The 19,812-nt window shown below is 40.0% G+C and overlaps 1 protein-coding gene across 2 annotated transcripts in view; it reads left to right on the top strand.

Moving 5' to 3' along the window:
• Positions 1-19,812, top strand: part of ESRP1 (epithelial splicing regulatory protein 1) — a 30,728-nt gene that overhangs the window by 1,171 nt on the left and 9,745 nt on the right. For both annotated transcript variants that reach the window (XM_050316830.1, XM_050316839.1), the window contains exons 3-12: positions 167-280; positions 2,690-2,804; positions 9,893-9,991; positions 10,094-10,148; positions 12,005-12,115; positions 12,203-12,335; positions 12,419-12,461; positions 13,900-14,201; positions 15,696-15,914; positions 17,901-18,099. In XM_050316830.1, the coding sequence (XP_050172787.1) occupies positions 167-280; positions 2,690-2,804; positions 9,893-9,991; positions 10,094-10,148; positions 12,005-12,115; positions 12,203-12,335; positions 12,419-12,461; positions 13,900-14,201; positions 15,696-15,914; positions 17,901-18,099 (1,390 nt within the window). The remainder of the gene's footprint in view (positions 1-166; positions 281-2,689; positions 2,805-9,892; positions 9,992-10,093; positions 10,149-12,004; positions 12,116-12,202; positions 12,336-12,418; positions 12,462-13,899; positions 14,202-15,695; positions 15,915-17,900; positions 18,100-19,812) is intronic.

Below are 19,812 nucleotides of genomic sequence, written 5' to 3'. Positions count from 1 at the left end.
AGTAAGAAACAAATATACGGAAGTGAAGTAGTAGGCTTATGCAAAAAGGAATTCTAGCTCCATGTTCCTGCTCCCCAGGAATAACATGTTACCAACTGATGACACTGCTTAGTGCAGCTATTCTGATCTCTTTAACATGTGTGTCTTTTCTTGTTCCTGCCTACAGTTTAATCAGTCTGTGAGCAATGAGCTGAACATTGGTGTAGGTACTTCCTTCTGTTTCTGTACCGATGGACAGTTGCACATTAGGCAGGTTCTGCACCCTGAAGCTTCCAAAAAGGTATGTAGTTGTAGCTTAAATTTGAATCCTAATGTGCTTTCTATGATTTCTTGCAAAACTGATAACTTCTCTCTAATATGAGGGTACCGCCACACAACCATAGCACAAACATCACTCATACGTTAATGCACTTACCATTACATGATAAACCTAAAGAGCCTGTCCATGTGGAAGACACAAACAGTGCCCTATGCTTATGTGGCCTTAAAATGCCTTTTTAAGTTAAATCAAAAGGAAAATACTTTTAAGTGTTTGAGGGAGGAGCACTGACAGTACTCATAGCTTCTACGGCTATAGGAGCTACAATGGATTAACAGATGGGATTTGGAAATGTTGCTAAATAGTTAACCACCTTAATCATAAACTGTCTTTTGAAATTTTACATTCATGTTTAGGTTCGGCAGCTTTCAATCTTTGTGTATTCAGCTGACACTCCGAGGGCGGTGTTTGTATTCGTAAGGAGCCGAACAGGAGGTTGAGGCAGGCTATGAGTGATGATTAGTCCCATAGTCTGGAGTCTTCTATAACTTCAGAGTTGCCAAATCCCGAAGTGTTACAAGGGCCTACCTAGTTTTCATTAGTGATAGGGTTGCAGCAATACGCTGAGTCTCTCTAGTTCTGAAATAACTGCTTCAATATTAATAACACCTAATTTTGTGGTATGAACACGCATTGCTCCGTAACTGAGCTGTTCTGCTCCTCTTTTTGCAACTGACTTCTGTGCCCATCAATTTGGTGCTTCATCTTTGAAGGGGCACTGCTGCAAGTCTGTGTTATTACAAAACTGATAATGAGTTTGGTTGCAATACTTGTTGGTGCTTTAAGTGTTTATAGCTTTGAATGCTTAGAAGAGAAACAGCATGATTCATGGTAAAGGGACTATCCTGTAACTTGTCTTCTATGATGTATAATGTGAGAAAATGTGGAAACAGGTTTTTAACAGACTTTCTTCTTGGTTAACAAGTCTCTTCATCCATTTAAATTATGTGGATAAAAGAAGGGACAACTCCTACAATTATTTAAGTTGATGTTGGGATAAGCATCCTTTTTCTATATCATCACAGGGTGACAGATAGGAATCAAATCTGTTTTGTTAAGAATTATTAATCTAAAATTTGTTCTGTGCTGCTTATAGATAAAGTAAGCCAGATGCATATAAGGCTCTTAAATAGTTCTTTTGTGAATACCCTAATTCAGAGATTGGACTGTGAGATGACTAAAATCCAAATAGGCAGAAATCACTAGGCTCTTGATTAAGATGCCCATTCTGAACCCAGCTAGCAACTCATGGTATTCAGAGAATGAATTGGCATCAGCTATTCCAAGTGAAATTTTCATTTTACATCATGGAAGAAAGTCATCCTAAAACTAAAGCAGAAAATCTTGGCAAGCACACTTGCATTTTCATGTTTGTCTTAAGAGTGTTGTTTGCCTAATGCAATGTCCATATGCTAAGATAAGCTCTAACATTCTCAAAGCAGAACTTGTTTTAGAGCCCAAACTTCTTTCTTTGGGCTCCCTAAGTAAGCTTTCACAGAGCCTGTTATTCTGTTATAATGCCAAGATGCTAACTAGTAGTTACATCTCAGAAAGCCCTTACTTTTAGTCTAGAGAGCCTTGCAGGTAACAAACAGCCAAAAGGAATATGAAGTATTCTGTCTGTGGGGAACCTCTGGGGTGAAGAGCTAACTGAAGAAGTAAGATTTTTGTGTTGTTTTCAACAGCTTCCCCCAAGACTTCTCTTTTTTTTTTTTTTTTTTTTTTTTTTCCCACACCCCCCAAAAAATTAAAAGTGTGTGGTAGATGTAGTTGTGGGGCAAAAAGGGTTTTATGGACTTCCAGTGGGCTGCATAACTTGCTTCTGCCTTCATACACTGCAATTAAAGCAGTTACCATGCATAGACTGCCAACCTCTGCAGCATGTCAAACACTCATCTTTTTTTGTTGGGAATAAATATTTGAAGTATGACTACTCTCTGAAGACTCACTCTTGTCTATAAATTGAAATATCATCTGCTAGTCTTGCAAACTGTGCTTGGTTCTGTAAGCTGAACTGAGTGCCCTCTGGCTTTTTACAGGTAAAATTGGAATCAAAACTGATGATAAATTCCAATAGCAGGCATTTGCTCTCGTACATATATATTGGATTTGAGGCTCTAGTAATAATCACAAATGTTCCTCTGGCAGCACAAAAGCACATTTCTCTTTTTAAACTATATAGAGAGAAAGCTGCTTAAGCAAAAAAGTTTATAAAAACATACCTGGCTAAGAAGAGCTATTGTGGGTTTCTCTGTAGCAAAGGATGCTTGTGTTTCCTACCTATTATATGGAAATTGTTAGAAAGTTTGATATCTAAAGACAAAGTAGATCAAACTTGCCCTGACAGCAGTCATTTTGTTCCTGTTACAGAATATCTTACTGCCTGAATGCTTCTACTCCTTTTTTGACTTGCGGAAAGAGTTCAAGAAGTGTTGCCCTGGCTCACCTGAAGTTAGCAAACTCGATGTTGCGGCCATGAGAGAATGTATCCTTTTGACAGTGATGTGTCTGCTGCTGTTACAGTCTTGGCTGAATCTTAGGACAGAGGTGTGTGAGTAATGCTTGCAACATATGCTTAGGGGTGATATAACTTTAATGAGTGACTCGGAGCTGTACTGAGCTTTCTCACAAAGATAAAAACATGAAGATGTGTGCTTCCATGGAGAAAAACCTGTATTTCTTCTTGACTTCTATGTTTTGTTTATCATCTTTATAGTTTTCTCTCTTTAAACTTCACAGCTTAGTGTAACTGGCACATCTGTTCAAATTGCTGTTATGAATCATAATATTAAAGTTTGAGGTGGTTTATTGCATTAGTTAGATTCTTATCTAATTTTTAAGCAAGACTGAATGTTGGGGGGCTATCTTAATTTTCAGGAGATGGAATGGTTATTCTTGATGTGAACTTGTAGTGGATCTCCAGTGCAGGAGTGAATCTAAGGCAGGGATGCTGTTGGCATGTGTGGTATTCACTCTCCTGGGAGGTGCACGTGGTGCACCTCACAAGGTGAGGCTTTGCTGGCACTAAGATGCTGTCAGTAGTATGTTTCCATTTTCAGTGACAGGGATGTCTAAAATTACTTTCTGAATAGTCTGAAGTGGTCTGTAACCTAGTTCTGTGTGGCTCTTTGCTAGTCTCAGCATGCTTTTGTTTGTATGCCGTGTACAATCAGGAGAGCTGAGGCTGTGAATGATTAGGCAGTGCCTTCTCCCTTGCTCCTCTGGCAGGGAAGTCTCCCCTCTTGCTACAAGCTTCAGTCCTCATCTCAAACATACTCTTGGACACAGAAACACTTGACTTCCCTGCTGAGTTGTTGAAGTATTGATCACAAAAATACTACCTAGGAAGGAGCAGTAAAGGAATTTGAGGTTCTTCTCTATTATTAGTGGTTGTTTTGACTATTGTTTTTAATAACTTTGATTGGCTTACTGTGTCCGTAGAGTGTTTGCCATTAAGAGCTGCCATTCAGAAGTCTGTGGCTTCTGAATTATTTTGTCCTTTCACTGGAGGGCTAGTATTGCCTGTGCTTTGTCCCTATGTCAGGGGGCATAAAATACAAATGTATTTATGGATTTTTTTGATGTTTAACCAGAAGGTTGAATACTGGAAGCTAGCTGCTCTGCTTTGTCATCTGCAAATTAAGATTAATCTCTGCTAGTGAAGAGGCACAAACTACTTCTCCCCCTACTCTGAAGCAAAGCAGTGCACTTAGAGTAGGAGTCTGACTCTTCATGTAGAAAAGTGAAATAAATGCTGTGTTGCATAGAAACTGGATGTTGGAGGCTTCTTAAAGTTGTGGTCAAAAACTTGAATACATTGTTTAGGGAATGCTTTGACATGGGCTAAAGAAGTTAAAGACAATAAGCTATTTCAGCTGTTTTGGAGAGTTGCCTTTTCTTTCTTTTCATGTGAATGGCTGGGGTATGTCTTGCCACTCTGGAAGGAGTTGTGGTGACTGTAGCTGTCTGGAGTGTCACTGGTCAGCTGAAGCATGGTGAAGGACTGACTCCCTGGCTGCTGGAAGAGGGAAGTAGACCACCCTGTGTTACCTGATTGTCAGGAAGCCCCTAAAACGTCAGTACCATCTGAGAGTGGTTTTGGCAGGTGTCAACAGCATTTTCTCCAAGTTCCTAGGGGATTGGTCAGTCTATCCAAAGGCACTCAGCATGAGACTGAGTTCTGGATATGATGTGCTTCTGAAGGTATATAAACCTAACTTCATTCTGGTCTTACATTAATATTTGTGGTTTGTCTTGTTTTGTAACTGCTAATGTTCTTATTTGTAAAGTTGCCATGGTTATGCAACATGGCTAAAATAGACTGTCTCTGCCCTATATTGTTTGAGAGTGTTGGGGGCAGAGGATGAAGAGACCAGAGAGGGTAAAATAACTTTTGTTTTCCTTTTATTGACAAATATAATGATTTATTTTTTTCTTCTTACCTTGCTGAAATGTACCAAATGAAGCTGTATAAGTTAATTGCACTTGGAGAGTCTGGACATGTATATAATGTCTGGGATAAAAAGGTTGTTGAAGCAGGTGCTAAGTCTAAAGACTAGTTCAAACAACTGTGTGCAGAGTTGTTTGGGTTTCTTTTCCTTCATGTGTGGATATGCTGTGGGGAACACAGAAACAAATGCATTAGGTTGAAATGAAGCTGCAGATTAGTGCACAGAATCTGACTGAGCTCTTGTTATTCTTGTATAAAGTGCTGATATTCAGCCCCATTGCTAAAGAGGCTGCGTGAGGGAAATCTTCCATGATTTCTGCCACATAAACTATACTGTGCTGCTTTCTTAGCATTTGTTGGGCACAGAAGGTTTTGGTATGGGGTGGGGTACTGACTAGGGATTCAAGAGATGTGCATTTGCAAACTGGTAGGAACAGGAATAGAATGATTTTTGGGCACATCCCTTTATGTACTTGTATCTCCATTTATCTGTGTGTAAAATAGTTGTGGTCAGTAAGAAGAAACTTGTATGATATGAAATAGTTAAGGGAAAGCTGGATATTAATCTACAGTTACTTAAATTATTAGGAGTCTTCAAAAGCTTTTATTTTTACATGTAACATCTGATTAAATAACAAACTGCAGGCAAAGGGAGGAGGTACTCTATTGCTCCCAATAGTCAGGGGAGATAACTTCCTACTGCACAGTCATTCTAGATATAGATTTCAATATATAACACACTGGGTAGTAGGGGATTAGTGATGTATTTCTTGCAGACAGGGCAAGCACAATCTTGAAAAAGAACATAGAGATAATAAACTGAATAATTGACTGGGTTATTCTTCCTTTAGAAAATACTTTGGGGACTTATTTTTTCAGCAGATTACTTGAAGTTTGTGTACAGCAATGACACCGTTCCAAAAGCTCAGGTGAAAGCTTTACATATCTTCCTTCTTCCTTCCCCTAAGAAATCATACATTTCATGTACAAATAGCCACTGATTTCTTGTAATTCAAGGTAAAACAGTGTTTAAAATGCCATGACATTTGAGGGACCAAGAAAGAACTGAAACTAACTGTAACTGTTCAGTCTGAGTGCTACTGCTGCTTGACCCATGGTCTCAAAACAGTTCTTAATGTAGGACACAGTCTTCTGGCAGAATGTAGTTGGAATTGTGTAAGTGTAATGACAGCAGGACAATTATGAGAAATTTCGAGTAACAAAACTTGAGGGAAGTGATCATGTCCCAGCAGAGAAAGGAACTTGAATCTGTTGAAATCTTTTTTTTTTTTTTTTTTTAATGTGTAAGCATACAAAAGGAGCAGGGTTGTTCTTTCACCCTCTGTACCTCCCATACTTGCTGCACTTCTTGATTTGCAAAGCTTGCAGAGCCAGTTTTCACCCTGTGAGTGCCTTCAGGGTGGAGTGAACAAAGCTTGCATGACTATTCATATTAGATCTGCAGAAGACTCATCCTTTGCCTCGAGATTGGGTGTGCAGGAGCCATTAAATGGCAAATAGCTCTTGCTTTCTCCAGTGCTTGATTTGCTCCACTTATGAACTGGATTTGTGAGGATAATTCCTTACTAGGAGTATCTGACAATGTTCTGAGTGGGAATACAGGTGCACTTCAGAACAACCTGCTTAATGTGCTGGGTACTGTAGTACTGAAACTTGGTTTGTTGAGGGTTTCTTGTTTTGGGTTTTTTGACCTGGGTGTCTGGCAAACAATCATGTAGAGCACAGTTAAAACCAGTAGTGCCAAACTCTGGCAATGGAAAGCTCTTAACTGAGCATCACCTAAGAATCCTGGATATTGCTATTTGTATTTCCTGTGATAGTACTCAGGAACTGGGTACTATCAGATTACCTTTATGCAAAGTATTATTTAAAAAGGTATCATCTTCTGTCTAAAGAGACTTAAATAAGAAACAGAACAAAGAGGAAAGGATCAGTGCAGAGCACAATTGCAATGCTATTTCATGTCATCTCAGGTTAAGTTAGTTGTTCAGTAAAAGAGGAGTAAAGAGACTGAGAAATGGGAGAAGACAGTGGGAAGGAAGAAGTGTTGAAGGGTACTTGGCAGTAGGTGAAGCAGTGGTGATGAATCTGAGGAAGTTATCTAGTTTTCTAGAAACATCCTTCCATGTTATAGAGGCCACCTCAACATAGAATATACATTCCCTCCTGGTCCCTTTAACTTGCTGAGTGTTGCAGGAGGTGGTGCCATAGCTGCACAGCAAGATAAAGTAGTTCCTTGTTTCCCATCCTGCCTTGTTATTTGGGAGTATCATTTGCTTGATACTTTGTTAGGAATATACAGGTGTATACTACTGCATATAGTAGCTGTAGACAGCCAGGTCTGGTTTGTAGCGCTTCTTTAAATGTGAACTTGGACTGTCCACAGCAATTGCCTCTTTTCAAATGCCCAGGAGAGGCATCTTTTAAATGAAAATGTACACAAACATGTGCAGTCTCCTGTCCCTTCACGGAACCAGGGGTGGGTTTCATAGAGACTATTCAATTAACAGTTTTTTCCCAAGAGTCGAGAACATCTAGTGCTTCTATCTACAGGAGTGCACCTCTATGTGGTCAGTCTTGTTCATTAGAATATGGGTTTTCACTTAGGAGCGTGTTAATAACAGTGACTTATGTGCAGAAAACTATCCATTATCTTCTCTAGTCTTAAAACCTTGCTTTTAACTAATCAGAGGTGAAGGTGTGAGAGATTTCTTACTCTTGCTAATGTTTATGACTTTCTTCCTCCCCTCCCACTGTGTTTATATTAATCTAGAGTTTGGCACAACTGACTCTGTGTCTGACATCTGGTACCAACTTCCATTGGCACTAGGGTGTTTTTAGGAACTACATCTCCTGTGGATCAGTGTCTTCAGAAAACGTTTTCATTGAAGGAATGAACACGGAGCGGGGGAGTTGTTTGTTTTCCTTGTGTGATAGCCTCTCTTCGAATTCCCAGGCCCTTCACACTGCTGCATTCCCTCTCTGGCAGCTGATCGCTTGTAGAGATCTTTGGCTCTGCACAAAGGAAATATTGAAGTGTCTTTTCAGTTCTGACAACATAGTCTAACAGCCAAGTGTATGTGTGCACACAAGTGTATGCATGTCCCCTGCTGGAATAGCTATTGAAACTGCTGCCCAATTCCTCTTGATTTTTGACAGAGGAAAGACATTTCCAAAATTTTCATAAAAATGTGTCAGGCAAGACCAGGGTTCCAATACATGCATCTTCAGCAGCTTGTGGTTCCCCGGATGGACAGCAGAGACTCTGCACAAGCCCAGTGTGGAGCTGTTTGCTGCAGGGTGAAGGATGTTGGGAAAAGGAGGAGAAGCACTCCTTTTTTCTGATACACAAGGTGCTCAGAAATGTCTGTGTGGTACTGCTTAGGTACACTCTCTGCAAGGGAGTCTGTTTGTGGGTCACTTTTCTTTTCAACCCCCCTTTCCCAGAGACAGAGGAGGAGGTGATCTCAAGTTTAAAGCTTAGGAAGAGATACAACATTGAAGAAATTTTTTGTTGTCATAAATAGTGGTAATCTCTTAAACTGTGTTTTTGAGGTTGTTCAGGTTTTTTAGGTTGGTTTTTAAGACAACTATTTCATTTTCTCAGTACTTTACCCCAAACAAGGTACCAGGAGGGAGGATAAAAGCAATGACTAGCAAACTATTTGTAGTCAAGCAGTTGCAGGGGAGGAATCACTGGTTTAAGTTTTTTTTAAAACTATGATAATGCACTTCAAATGTTGTAAGACTAAACATCATCCTCTCACTTTCTATACTCCAGTGCACACTTAAAACCAACAAAGCCTCAAAATCAAGTTAGCCTCAAGCACAGCAGCTTTCCTTTTGTTGTTGTGGAAGAGGAATGCATTAATTCAGTTGGAATTATTTTTCATCTCACAACAAGACAATTTTAAAAAAATCTGTTTTGTAGAACTGACTCACAGTCATCCTATGAATAATAGGTAAGACTTTATTTCACACAGAAATTTGTGCTGCCTCACCAGTTGAAGATTTGACAAAGCTTCTGTGAGGAGTTTGTTTCTAACAGGAACTGTTCTGTTCCCTGCATTTCATGTAGGCATCTGCCAACTCAAACTTCACTCAGCTCTAGGTGGAGAAAGGTTTTGGCTGGTTTGTTTTTTTGTTTTTTTTCTTTTAAGAGGAAACCTGCTGTCTTGGACTATAAAGCAGCTTTTGAGCACCAAAGTGCAGACTCTTGAGCACTTGAAATGTGTCTAATATAGTTTGAGAAACTCTTTCACCTTTGCTCTGAGGTCTGGATGCAAAGTGATAAGGCAAGTAAAAAAATGCAAGTCCTATTCCCAGACTTCTTTATATTTCTTGTTCTGTTCTTGATTACTTTTTTACCCTACACTCTTCAAAGAAGGAGATATTAGTGAAAAAGACCTTTTTAAAAATTAGCTTCATTAAATAGAGTTGCAAGTAATCTTAGTCCTCTAACCTGGTGTTGGAGGGGGGCAAATATGATAGAAAGAGGGAGAGATACTGTAGTAAACTATTTAAAGTTGTGTGAAAAAAAGATGGTATATGCAACTTAAATCAGACTCCCACTGTGAATGTGTGGTTTTCATTTGCTCTTTCTATGGCCTGTCTTTCCAGGACAGGGCACTTTCTGCTCTCTATTGCAGTAATTTCCAAAATCCTTCAGATTGAAGAAGATATGGGCTGTGGAACTGTTTTGCATCTTGGGAAAACACAAGAGTGGTGGACTCTTAACAGATTATCAAAATGCTTCTATGTAACAGCACAAAACTTGAGTTGTAACTTCTAATTGGCAAGGTTTAAATGAAGTGCCGTTTGTGGATTTTGTTCAAGTGGTAAGATACTTATTCTGCTTTGGGATTTATTTGTTCAGAAAGTTCTGAAGTGACTGAAGTCGCTTCCTGAAGTGACCTCACACTCCCGCAGGTGGCAGTAGTTAGAGAACAAGACAGAGCAGCTAATATATCCCAGCAGGAAAATGGATTAAATCTTCCCCTGAGAAGTGACTTTCCATCAAAGATAGCATGGAATTATGTTACTCCAGCAGGAAGCCAATTAGAAATCTGTTTGGTGATGATTGACTTAACTCCAGCACAAAGATTTAAATCTTGACAAGAACAGTCCAGCATTTCCCTATGGAGCCTCTCAAGTTGAAGATATGGGGAATATTATTTTAACACTAATATCTGAACCATACAGTAAGTGATTGTGATGAACGAGTTTTCTCTGTTCCTTCTTTGGTTTTCCTGCCTGTCCTGTGTGCTGATGAAATAGGAAATAACTTGTGCTGTATTTCATAGATCACCGATTTTCGGATCCAGAAAGAGTGAACTACAAATTTGAAAGTGGGCCTTGGTAAGTACTTTCTCCCTCTTCTTGCTGCACATGTTTTAACCCCCACCAATTCCTGTTTAAAGTTACTGTTTGGGTAATCTGTGCTTCTCTGTATTTCTAACTTTCAAATAGCTGTTACCATTATTTCTATTTGTCTTGACACTGCTGTGGGAATCAATTAGATCCTTTAAGTGGGAAAAGGAACACATATTCTATGATCGGATGCAAGCCAGTTTTCTTGTTAGGCTTCAGTGTTGCCTGTTAGCTGCTGATAGTTCTGGGTTCTGCTAATAAGTGCTTATAATGGGTGTTACGTGTACTGTGCTATTAACAAAGAATGTTACCAGTGTTGCAGAAGTAACCCTATTGGTTACTAAAACTTGCACTCTTCCTACAATTTACTCTGTAGTTACTGCATGTACATCATGATTTTTTTTATAGGGAAGTAACACTTCTGTAAAGATACTGAGTCAGAGATACTGTGCTACCAGTCTATTGCTTAAGCTGCCATGATTATCTTATTCCCAAATATGTTTTAAACATAAAACTTTATCTGCTTTTGACTGCTTTGTTGTTTGCTTTGGTTTTTTAAATGTAACTGTGTTCTTTCTATGTGTAAATCCCAATTTTTTTCAGTGTTTTGCTGGATGCTCCTCTGCAATATCATAAGAGACTGATGTTAAACTGACTTTATTTATATTCCTATCTTCCACAAATACTTACTTTCCCCTTCCAGGTTAAGGATCTGTCATAATGGTAGATGATGCTGACACTTCTGAGCCAAAAGAAGCAAGAAAAAAATATTGGCAGAAAGTATCCAGAGAGATTATCTCAGGGGTTGTGTTCAGCACTGTTCTAAGCTCTTTACTTTTCACTAACAAAATTCTATGGTGAGGTGGAAGATTCCCATCTTATTTGAGATAGAAGTACAGAATTAGGAGGCAAGGGGAAACAGTTTGGGACAGACAGCTACAGAAAGGCCACCTGAGAAATTAAAATATGAGTGAGAAACATGACCCTTCTATAAAAAGGCATACCACAGGCCGTTTGTATGAGGGAGTTCTCTGCTACTGAACAGCACTTCATCTGCTTAATCAATCATATTGTCTCTTCTGTGCAAAAACCTCTTCTTGCAGTAGCCAGAAAGGCAGCCTTGGGTAGCTGTGAGCATTTTGTTATAATCGACACTTTTAACAAGTAAGAGAACAAAAGAGATTGCGGTAATGACCAATTAAACCTGGCTTTCTGTGGCTGAGCTATTCCCATGCTAAGCAGCCAATGTAGCCCTTAGCTATATTAGTCCCTAATAGCAGGGTGATGGCCTGAACAAGCAATGTTACAGCTTAACTCTTGGGGCAGGAGTCTTGTGTGTGCTGAGTACAGCCAAGAACAGATTTGGTCTTGGCAGGTGACTGGCTCTTACATGCTGTCCAGTACAAGTAATAAACACTAATCTCAGTTACACTTAATTGCTCTACTTCAATTTCCACCTATCTAGATTAGAATAGCAAGTGCTTGATTTTTATACCAGCAGCCCTGTTCAGATAATGGAGAAGCACAAACGATGTCAGGAGAGGGAAGTAAATTGGGAACATAATCAAAGAGATGACAGCTGAAAGAGCAAATGTAGTGAAGCAGGAAAAGGGAACTGGGAAAGTGGTAGCTTAACAAAGCAAACTTTCCCTGGGAGAGACTTTACCTAAGAGTGGCTTTCAGTTGTGGTGTGGCTTTGGATGGTGGTGACACTTGAGCCTCTACCATCCAGCAAACATGGAGCAGGGACAGAAGCCTGTCACTGGAACACAAACAGCAAGAAGAGAGGGTGGTGCATGGCAGATACTACAGGCAAAGGTCTCTCCCTGTTTCTGTGCCTGCAGCAGCAAGATGGAGCTTGTGGATGACAATGCTGTTATCCGAGCAAGAGGATTGCCATGGCAGTCATCTGACCAGGACATAGCAAGATTCTTCAAAGGCCTAAATATTGCCAAGTTAGTAGCTAAGAATTTACCTGTACAGTTGTAGTCCTTCAGCAAATAAGTCACAGAGTTTCATCTCTTTTGGTTTAAATCTTGCAGGGGAGGTGCTGCACTCTGTCTCAATGCCCAAGGTAGGAGGAATGGGGAGGCTCTCGTGAGGTTTGTCAGCGAAGAGCACAGAGATCTAGCGCTACAAAGGCACAAACATCACATGGGGAATCGATACATTGAGGTGCGTGACACTGGCTTTGAAATCCTCTTCTCAAAAGGAATGCAAATTTCATGCCAGTCACATGTTCTCTTTTCTTCATTTAGGTATACAAGGCAACAGGTGAAGACTTCCTGAAAATTGCAGGAGGTAATTTTTAGGGGATGAAAAGGGATCACTAACTTCTGGCTTTAAACTAAAACTGCTCCCATTGAATGTGGCCTTTCACTTTCCATCTTTGAACACGTTGGCTGTTGCATTGATTACTATGTATTCTGCTAGCAGGAGTCAAAGATGTTCTATAATTTATCTGTCCACCTCTCTCTTCCATATTCTTACCATTTTCAAGCAACCTGTCAAATCAGGATTTGATTGGGCAAAGTGATCTTCTATACAAACCTAATTTTTTTAGGTGGTCATAACTGTGGGGATCTAAATGTTGTTGACTGCTGAAAAAATGAAACCAGAGTAGTTTTTCAAAGCAATATGACTGCTGTTGCTGTGGTGACTCACATAAAAACCAAATGGATATACTGTAAATACAAAAGATTCATGGAACCAACTTTCTTCAGATCAAATCTTTGCCTCAAACATAATGGGGAGGATTTAGGGAAAATACTTATTGGAGGGGAATATTGAAATATTTGCTGATAATTGAAAGGCAGTAAAATTTGCTCTACAAACTCTCCCTTGGTCTCTTTTCCTCTCCTTTATGTCTGAAAGCATATGGAATTTGAATTAAGATCCAATAAGCTGTTATATCTACAATACTACCTTAAGGTCCTTGTTGGTCCCTGACAGAGATTTGGTCTGGGGATTCTAAATGACTGACCGGATATCTGAGTTTGAGGTGTTAGTGTTGAAAAGGCTGTTAAGCTGTCAACTAAAGAACTACTGAAAGGCTTGGTAACAGCTGTACTAGCCAAAGTAAAGATATTGCACACTGGTGTTGGTGAAGAATGGTGCATGTCTGGTGCAACCAAACTCGACAGCGTGAGAGCTGTAAGTGAAAGGACTGAGTTAAGCTATGAAGTTGGTTAGCAGCCACCTTTGGACAGGGTAGTGTTTTGAGCATCCCTGGGCTTCTCGTAAAAGTACTGAAAGAAGAATTGGCAGACTCTGACATTTCTATCAGGATAGGATGAAATTCCTGAGCTGTTTTCAACATGCCCTTCCAACTTTCCTTCCCAGCATGATTATCTGGTACTTGGTTGCTGTATGTTACAGTTTTAGTGCATGATGAAGGTATTCCAAATTCAGAAAGGTGAAGCACACAGTAGCACAGGTACTGGTTACACTAGAGATTAAGAGACTATGCTTTCCTTGGACTTTGAACACTGCAAGTACTTATTTTACTTTCAAATAAGGAGAAATATCCTCTAAGTGATGGAGTAACATTATTATACTTTAATGGGAGGTGTGTTTTACAATATAGTTTATCAGAGGGACATCTTTCCTGACTTTTGAGGCAAATACTGTTCTACCTGCTCAAAAAATATCTGTGGGGAGGACTTAGCTATGCCAGACTTGCTCATGATTTTATATGGCTGCCTAGACTTAAGTGCTTCTGTACCCTTCCTTGTTAAAGGCACGTCCAACGAGGTTGCACAGTTCTTGTCAAAAGAAAACCAAGTGATCGTCAGGATGCGAGGTCTTCCTTTCAATGTAACAACAGAAGAAGTGCTGACTTTCTTTGGCCAACACTGCCCTGTAACAGGAGGGAAGGAGGGAGTCCTGTTTGTCACATACCCTGACAGTAGGCCAACAGGGGATGCCTTTGTCTTGTTTGCTTGTGAGGAATATGCGCAAAATGCACTGAAAAAGCATAAGGACTTGCTGGGGAAAAGGTACATTGAACTCTTCAGAAGCACTGCAGCAGAAGTTCAGCAGGTGGGTGCAAACTTTGCAGACATCGGCTTCTTGTAATCCAAACTTCCACGCTGGCAGCAGTGGAAGCAAATACTACTTGGCCATGAGTTGACAGCTTTTATCTTCTCTCACTCTTGACTCTTGCTGGAATGAGTACTGTCTGAATTTCTATGAGCTTCTGCTCCCTCAAAAACGTAAGACTATGGTATATGGATGTTCTTAATCATATACACAAACCCTTAGGGTTTTGGCTTCCAGTAGCTTTGCAGAAAGTTAATGTGAGTCTAGTGCTTTACTCGACAGATACTGAATTTTAGAAAGTCCAATGATGGCCTTATTCAGAAGGAGTGTTAGCAATAAATCTTGATCTAAAAGACTTTAGTCACTGACACAGAAAAGCAGAGCCTTTTGATATAGTTGTCCTCTTCAGAGCAATGTATCTGAAGAGTCTTACAAACTGCCTCTAAGGGTAGATCTCTGCCATCTTCTGCCAACACAGGCTACCTAGCAGAGGGTGGCACGACTTTGTGAAACTGGGCCTGAAGAGCCTGGTGTTAACAGGCTTTGGTGCACTATTAATCGCAGTTATGCTGTCAGGGAAAGGAAGTAGGGCTGAGAGGATTGTTTAAGTCTCCAAAGACTTGTAGAGCTTCAGCTGAGACCATTAACGTCTAAATATGATTCTAAAAGGTGTCATCTATGATGCAAATTATAGCCATGTCATTGTAACCAAGAAATGATGCAGCTCTGTTCTCCCAAGGTATGTAGAGATTTCAGTGCCATGTTTAAAAGGTGCCAGTAATGATAAGGCAGAGCTGCAACACTCACTCTTGTCATTGTATTTTTCTCAAGTGGTCTCATATGTTTGTTTTAGTAAAACCTTCTGGTAGCTGTATAAATGCAAATAAATCTTTATCTTGCTTAGAGTTCAAGAGTAATGATTGAATATTCAGAGAACTCTTCAGCAGGCAGGGCTTTTACTGTTAAAATTTTTAATAGGAAATCTCAAAGTGTGACTGTCACAGATACTGTGATTCAGCAATGCCACCTGTTACTTGAATGGACTATTGCATCCCCAATCAGGTGTTTGGTAGTGAAACATGCTTCTGGTTCCCAGATTCTCCTAAAGTCTTGCAGAGGAGATGTTTTGGGGTAAAAGTGTCACCATGACTCTGTAGATGGTAGAACGTCTTAGGATATTCTCACAATAAAAATACTGTAGGAATAACGTAGAAATTCAGCTTTTGTGTTCTGAGATCTCTTCTGAGAGTTACATTAACAGTTCAAGTAAATTCTTGAAAACAAAATTGTTTTTCAAGAAAAAATTCATTTTAAAACATCTGAATTCTAAGCACTGCTGTTGTAGTTTAAACTCAGAATCTAGCTCATTTTTGTCTTAAAATACTGCAGTGAAAACAGTGAGTGAAAACAAATGGCATTGGGTTTATGTTCCGTCCCTCTGAGTTGAAGAATGAATAAGGAGGCTTCCTGTAACTTCTGTTCTTGTTTGCACAGGTGCTGAACAGGTACTCTTCCACACCTCTCATTCCTCTTCCAACACCTCCTATTCTTCCAGTATTACCTCAACAATTTGTGCCTCCCACCAACATCAGAGACTGCATACGTTTGCGTGGTCTTCCTTATGCTGCTACTATAGAGGACATCCTGGAGTTCTTGGGAGAGTTTTCCACAGATATTCGGACCCATGGAGTTCACATGGTGCTGAACCACCAGGTTGGTAGGCGACATAGTTCCAGACATCTACCAGATGCCTGTATGTGTTAACACAATCCTTCTGAGGATATCAGGAGGGAAACACCTTTGGGATTGGTATTAATGGGCCTCCAGCTCTCCTCTAAAGGTCTACTGGCAACAGATGGTTTGAAACCCTGCTCTGTAAGCTGCTGCGTTTGCTGTAGAGTGGTTTCTGTTACTGAGACCCATGTGCTGAAAGCTAAGCCACAGTCTTGGAGGGGTTGTTGCTCTCAGAGCAGCAGCTGTGATCCTGCACTGTAGGAGGCTTGAACAGAAGAGTCTTGCTCAACAGCATGCGTGATTCCTCTTGTGCCAGGCAAGGAGTGCCTTCCAAACAGAAGTGTGGGCAAATGTTAATTCTCAAAGGAGTGGTTTGCCCCTGCCTTGCTGAACAATGTGCATCAGGTATATTTGAGGACAAATGGGGCTGCAGCCTTCTTGGGGCAGTATTTCCTATGGCATGAGTCAGAAGCTGAAGCTTTGGGACTTCCTGTTCTGTGTTGTTGCTCTCTTTAAACAGTCACAGCTAAGAACCAAGAATTAGCAGCTCACTGAAGTGTGAAATGCCACTGTTTTCTGGAAGAAGTTCCTACCAGAACTTTTTAGACAAATTATTGTGCATTCTTGTCATCTTTCTTTGTATTCATGTGACTTTAGGAGGAGGAGTTGGCAGATCCTTTATCTTTATGGAGATGCTCTGAGTGGTTCAACTGATAACTGATTAAACTGATAATTGTGGTATAAAAATGGTAGTTCTAAAATTCTTTCAGCTTAGTGTCATCCAAAATTACAAAATACTTCCTTGTCCCAGAGCAGGGCTTTTATGTGTTTCAGGAGTATGGGGAGGGAGAAGGGACTACAGTTATTTCTTCAGTACCTCTCTATCTAAGGAGTTTCTTGTGTCTGTGAGGACTTGACCTAGCCAAGGCTGAAAAACAATAATAAATGTGCACTGCTGGGAGAGGCTAAGAAATGATGCAGATGTTAAAGTACAAGTAATGATTTACAGTGGTATCAGTCCTTGCCAGCAGTAATGAAAGAACCTGGATGAAGAAATTGGTGTGTGCATATAGTCTCAAGGGCTGTCTGCAACCCTTGCCCTGCCCAAAGTTGTCAGAATTTTTTTCCCCAGGTACTGCTTTTGCCTGACTAGATTTGTATCTTTCTTTCTCCATGCACCTGCCATTTCTGGTTTAACCCTCTAATTGTGAACGACTGTACAAAAGATGGTGATAAAGTTTTTCTTCCCTCCAAAACAAGAACAACTGGCCCAGAACTTAAGTTACAGCTGGCTTCAGATTCCTACCTCTAGTTTTGGCTGCTTCAAGTCAGCAGCTGCATGTAGCTAAAACGACTCCTCCCAGTGGTGTATCCCACTCACAGCTACATACATAAAGTACTGTTTGGGGTTTTTTACCTCTGCAACAAGCTCATACCAAGCCTTCTAGTAGTTAGTATGTTTATAAAACAACCCTTGTAAAACAAAAAAAAAAAAGCCCATATTGGTTTTCACAAAATGAAATTTAAAAAAAAAATCACTTAACATATGGAACTTGACTGTATTTATCCTTGGGTTTTAAAAGTCATAAGTAATAAGTGGGGATTAGGTCTTCCAGTTCTGCAGTCTTACTGAATTGTTAAGAGCAGGTCTCAAAGTACCAAAGTACCCCTCAATTACAGTCTCTCCTATAGGAATTTTTTTTTCTTTAAACATAGAAGCAACATGGCTCAGGTTATACTGTGGCTTAATCAAATTAGATGAATAAATACAATCAAGTTAGCACAAGTGGGAAAAACCTTGGAGAGAACTTAAACATGCTGATGGGTGCTCAGGTTGACTGAGTGTACTTGACTTTAGAAATAAATATATTTATGACTAAAGAGACTGCTTTTAACAGCACAAATTATTGTTATGCTGCTTCTTCACGGGAGCTCCTGAAACATTTTTGTCTGCCTTGTTTGTAGGGGCGTCCATCAGGAGATGCTTTTATTCAGATGAAATCTGCAGATCGAGCTTTCCTGGCTGCACAGAAGTGTCATAAGAAGACTATGAAGGACAGATATGTTGAAGTCTTTCAGTGTTCTGCTGAGGAGATGAACTTTGTATTAATGGGGGGCACTTTAAATCGAAATGGCTTGTCCCCACCACCATGTAAGTTACCATGTAAGTTTTGCTTGGGTCTTGTCAATACTCTACACTGTGTGCGGGTAGGTGTTGGAGCTGCTCTGTTGACTTGGATTCTGGTTCCTGGAAAGGATTGTCAGATGGGGGTATTAAAACGAGGTCTCTTTGTCTTAAATCATCAGCAGCTTGCAATCATTATTTTTCCCTTGGGTTGTAAATTATTGTGACTGGAGAACTACTTTTGCTCTTCCATTGGCAGTTTTTCCCTCCCCTTTGTGAAACTTAATATCATTGGGGTGAGTGATTCTGAAAAGTAATTTGTAAGCCCTGATGAGACCTTAAAGAATTGTTTCCCATTTAAACTGGTTTGCATTTATGTTTTTCATCGTGGCGAACATGTCGAGTAAAAGTCCTTCCCCTTTTTCTTCCAAAACTTATAATAACCCCTTTGGGACTTAATCACAACTGTTCTGCCTTTTGAACCACTACCAACTAAACTCTTCCTTTCCTTTTTGTTGTTCGTACAGAATTGAGGTTCCCTGTATTGGGAGTAAAATACACTGGCTTTGGCCTCAGAGAATTGCAGAAACTGTATTTCCTTTTAAATTTTGCTTCTCAGAGCTGCTTGGATGAACATGGACTTCAAGACATGTTTGGGAGAAATAGCTTAAGGGCTAACTTACTAAGCTTATGTACCACATACATCTGAGCCTATGGGAAAAACAATACTTTGCTTACAAAATCATAAACGGCAAGGTAGTCAAGTAGGAGCTTTATCTTTCTCTCTGTGCGAATGTATTATTGTTGGTGGACTTTTTAAGAAATGTCCTCTAAACCCTAATCAGAGCTGCCAGTATGGCCACAAACTTCTTGGGAGTGGCTTCTTGTGAGTACAAGTAGACCTTCAGCTAATCCTTTAGAGATTTTTATTTTTTTTTCCCAGTGTAAGTATCCTGAGCAGGGATCAGCAGTATGTAGCCCTATGTGTGACAGCTGTTCTAGACAGGGGTTGGAATGCTCTGAGCTCCTAGGACAGGTTCCTGGGCAGAGTCCCAAACTTCAGGTGGCAGTGTTCCCGTTTCCAACTACAAATGCCTGTGATGTATTCCTCAGATAAGGCTTTTTGCTCCGTCACTGCCCCATTTCCCAATATTTACTGTCATTTTAACTCTGAATAGCAAAAATAAAGGCTTATTTTATTTAAAGCTTCTTTATGTTCACCTTTATGACACTGGGGAGGAGAAGAGAGAAGCAAAAGAAGAAAATGACAAAGGAGGAGGGTGAACTCTCATCAGTGAGAATTCATTTAGGGCCTTACATCTTGTTGGAACACCACAAAGTGCCCTTTGAGTTTTTTTTTTAAACTTGATATTAACACTTGAAGCTGCAAAGCCATGACTTTGCTTGGTCTGCTGTTGGTTGATTAATTGAAGGCAGATGTTTGAGGTATAGAGAATATCTAGATATTAAAAAAAAAAAGTGTCCTCTCTCCTGGAGGATGTTAGACAGATCTTTATCATGGAAGTTTCTTTCTTACACTGGAGAAGTCTCATGCTTCTTGATTGCAGACTTCATTAAAATCTGAGCCTGAAAAAAAAATTGGCCTGCTCTTCAGAAAGATACCCTATTTTCAGAGCAAGAGGTGGCTTTTAGTGCATTCCTGACTTTGCTTTTTGACTGGGAGGTGAACACAACCCTTGGGGTCAAGCCACGTTGGTGGCTCAGATTTATTTTCTGTGATGAGTAAGGGAA

Source organism: Myiozetetes cayanensis, unplaced genomic scaffold (assembly GCF_022539395.1).
Source record: "Myiozetetes cayanensis isolate MyiCay16 unplaced genomic scaffold, myiCay2020 scf1, whole genome shotgun sequence".
In the NCBI taxonomy this organism is placed as follows: Eukaryota; Metazoa; Chordata; class Aves; order Passeriformes; family Tyrannidae; genus Myiozetetes; species Myiozetetes cayanensis.
This window is presented reverse-complemented; position numbering and strand designations above follow the sequence as displayed.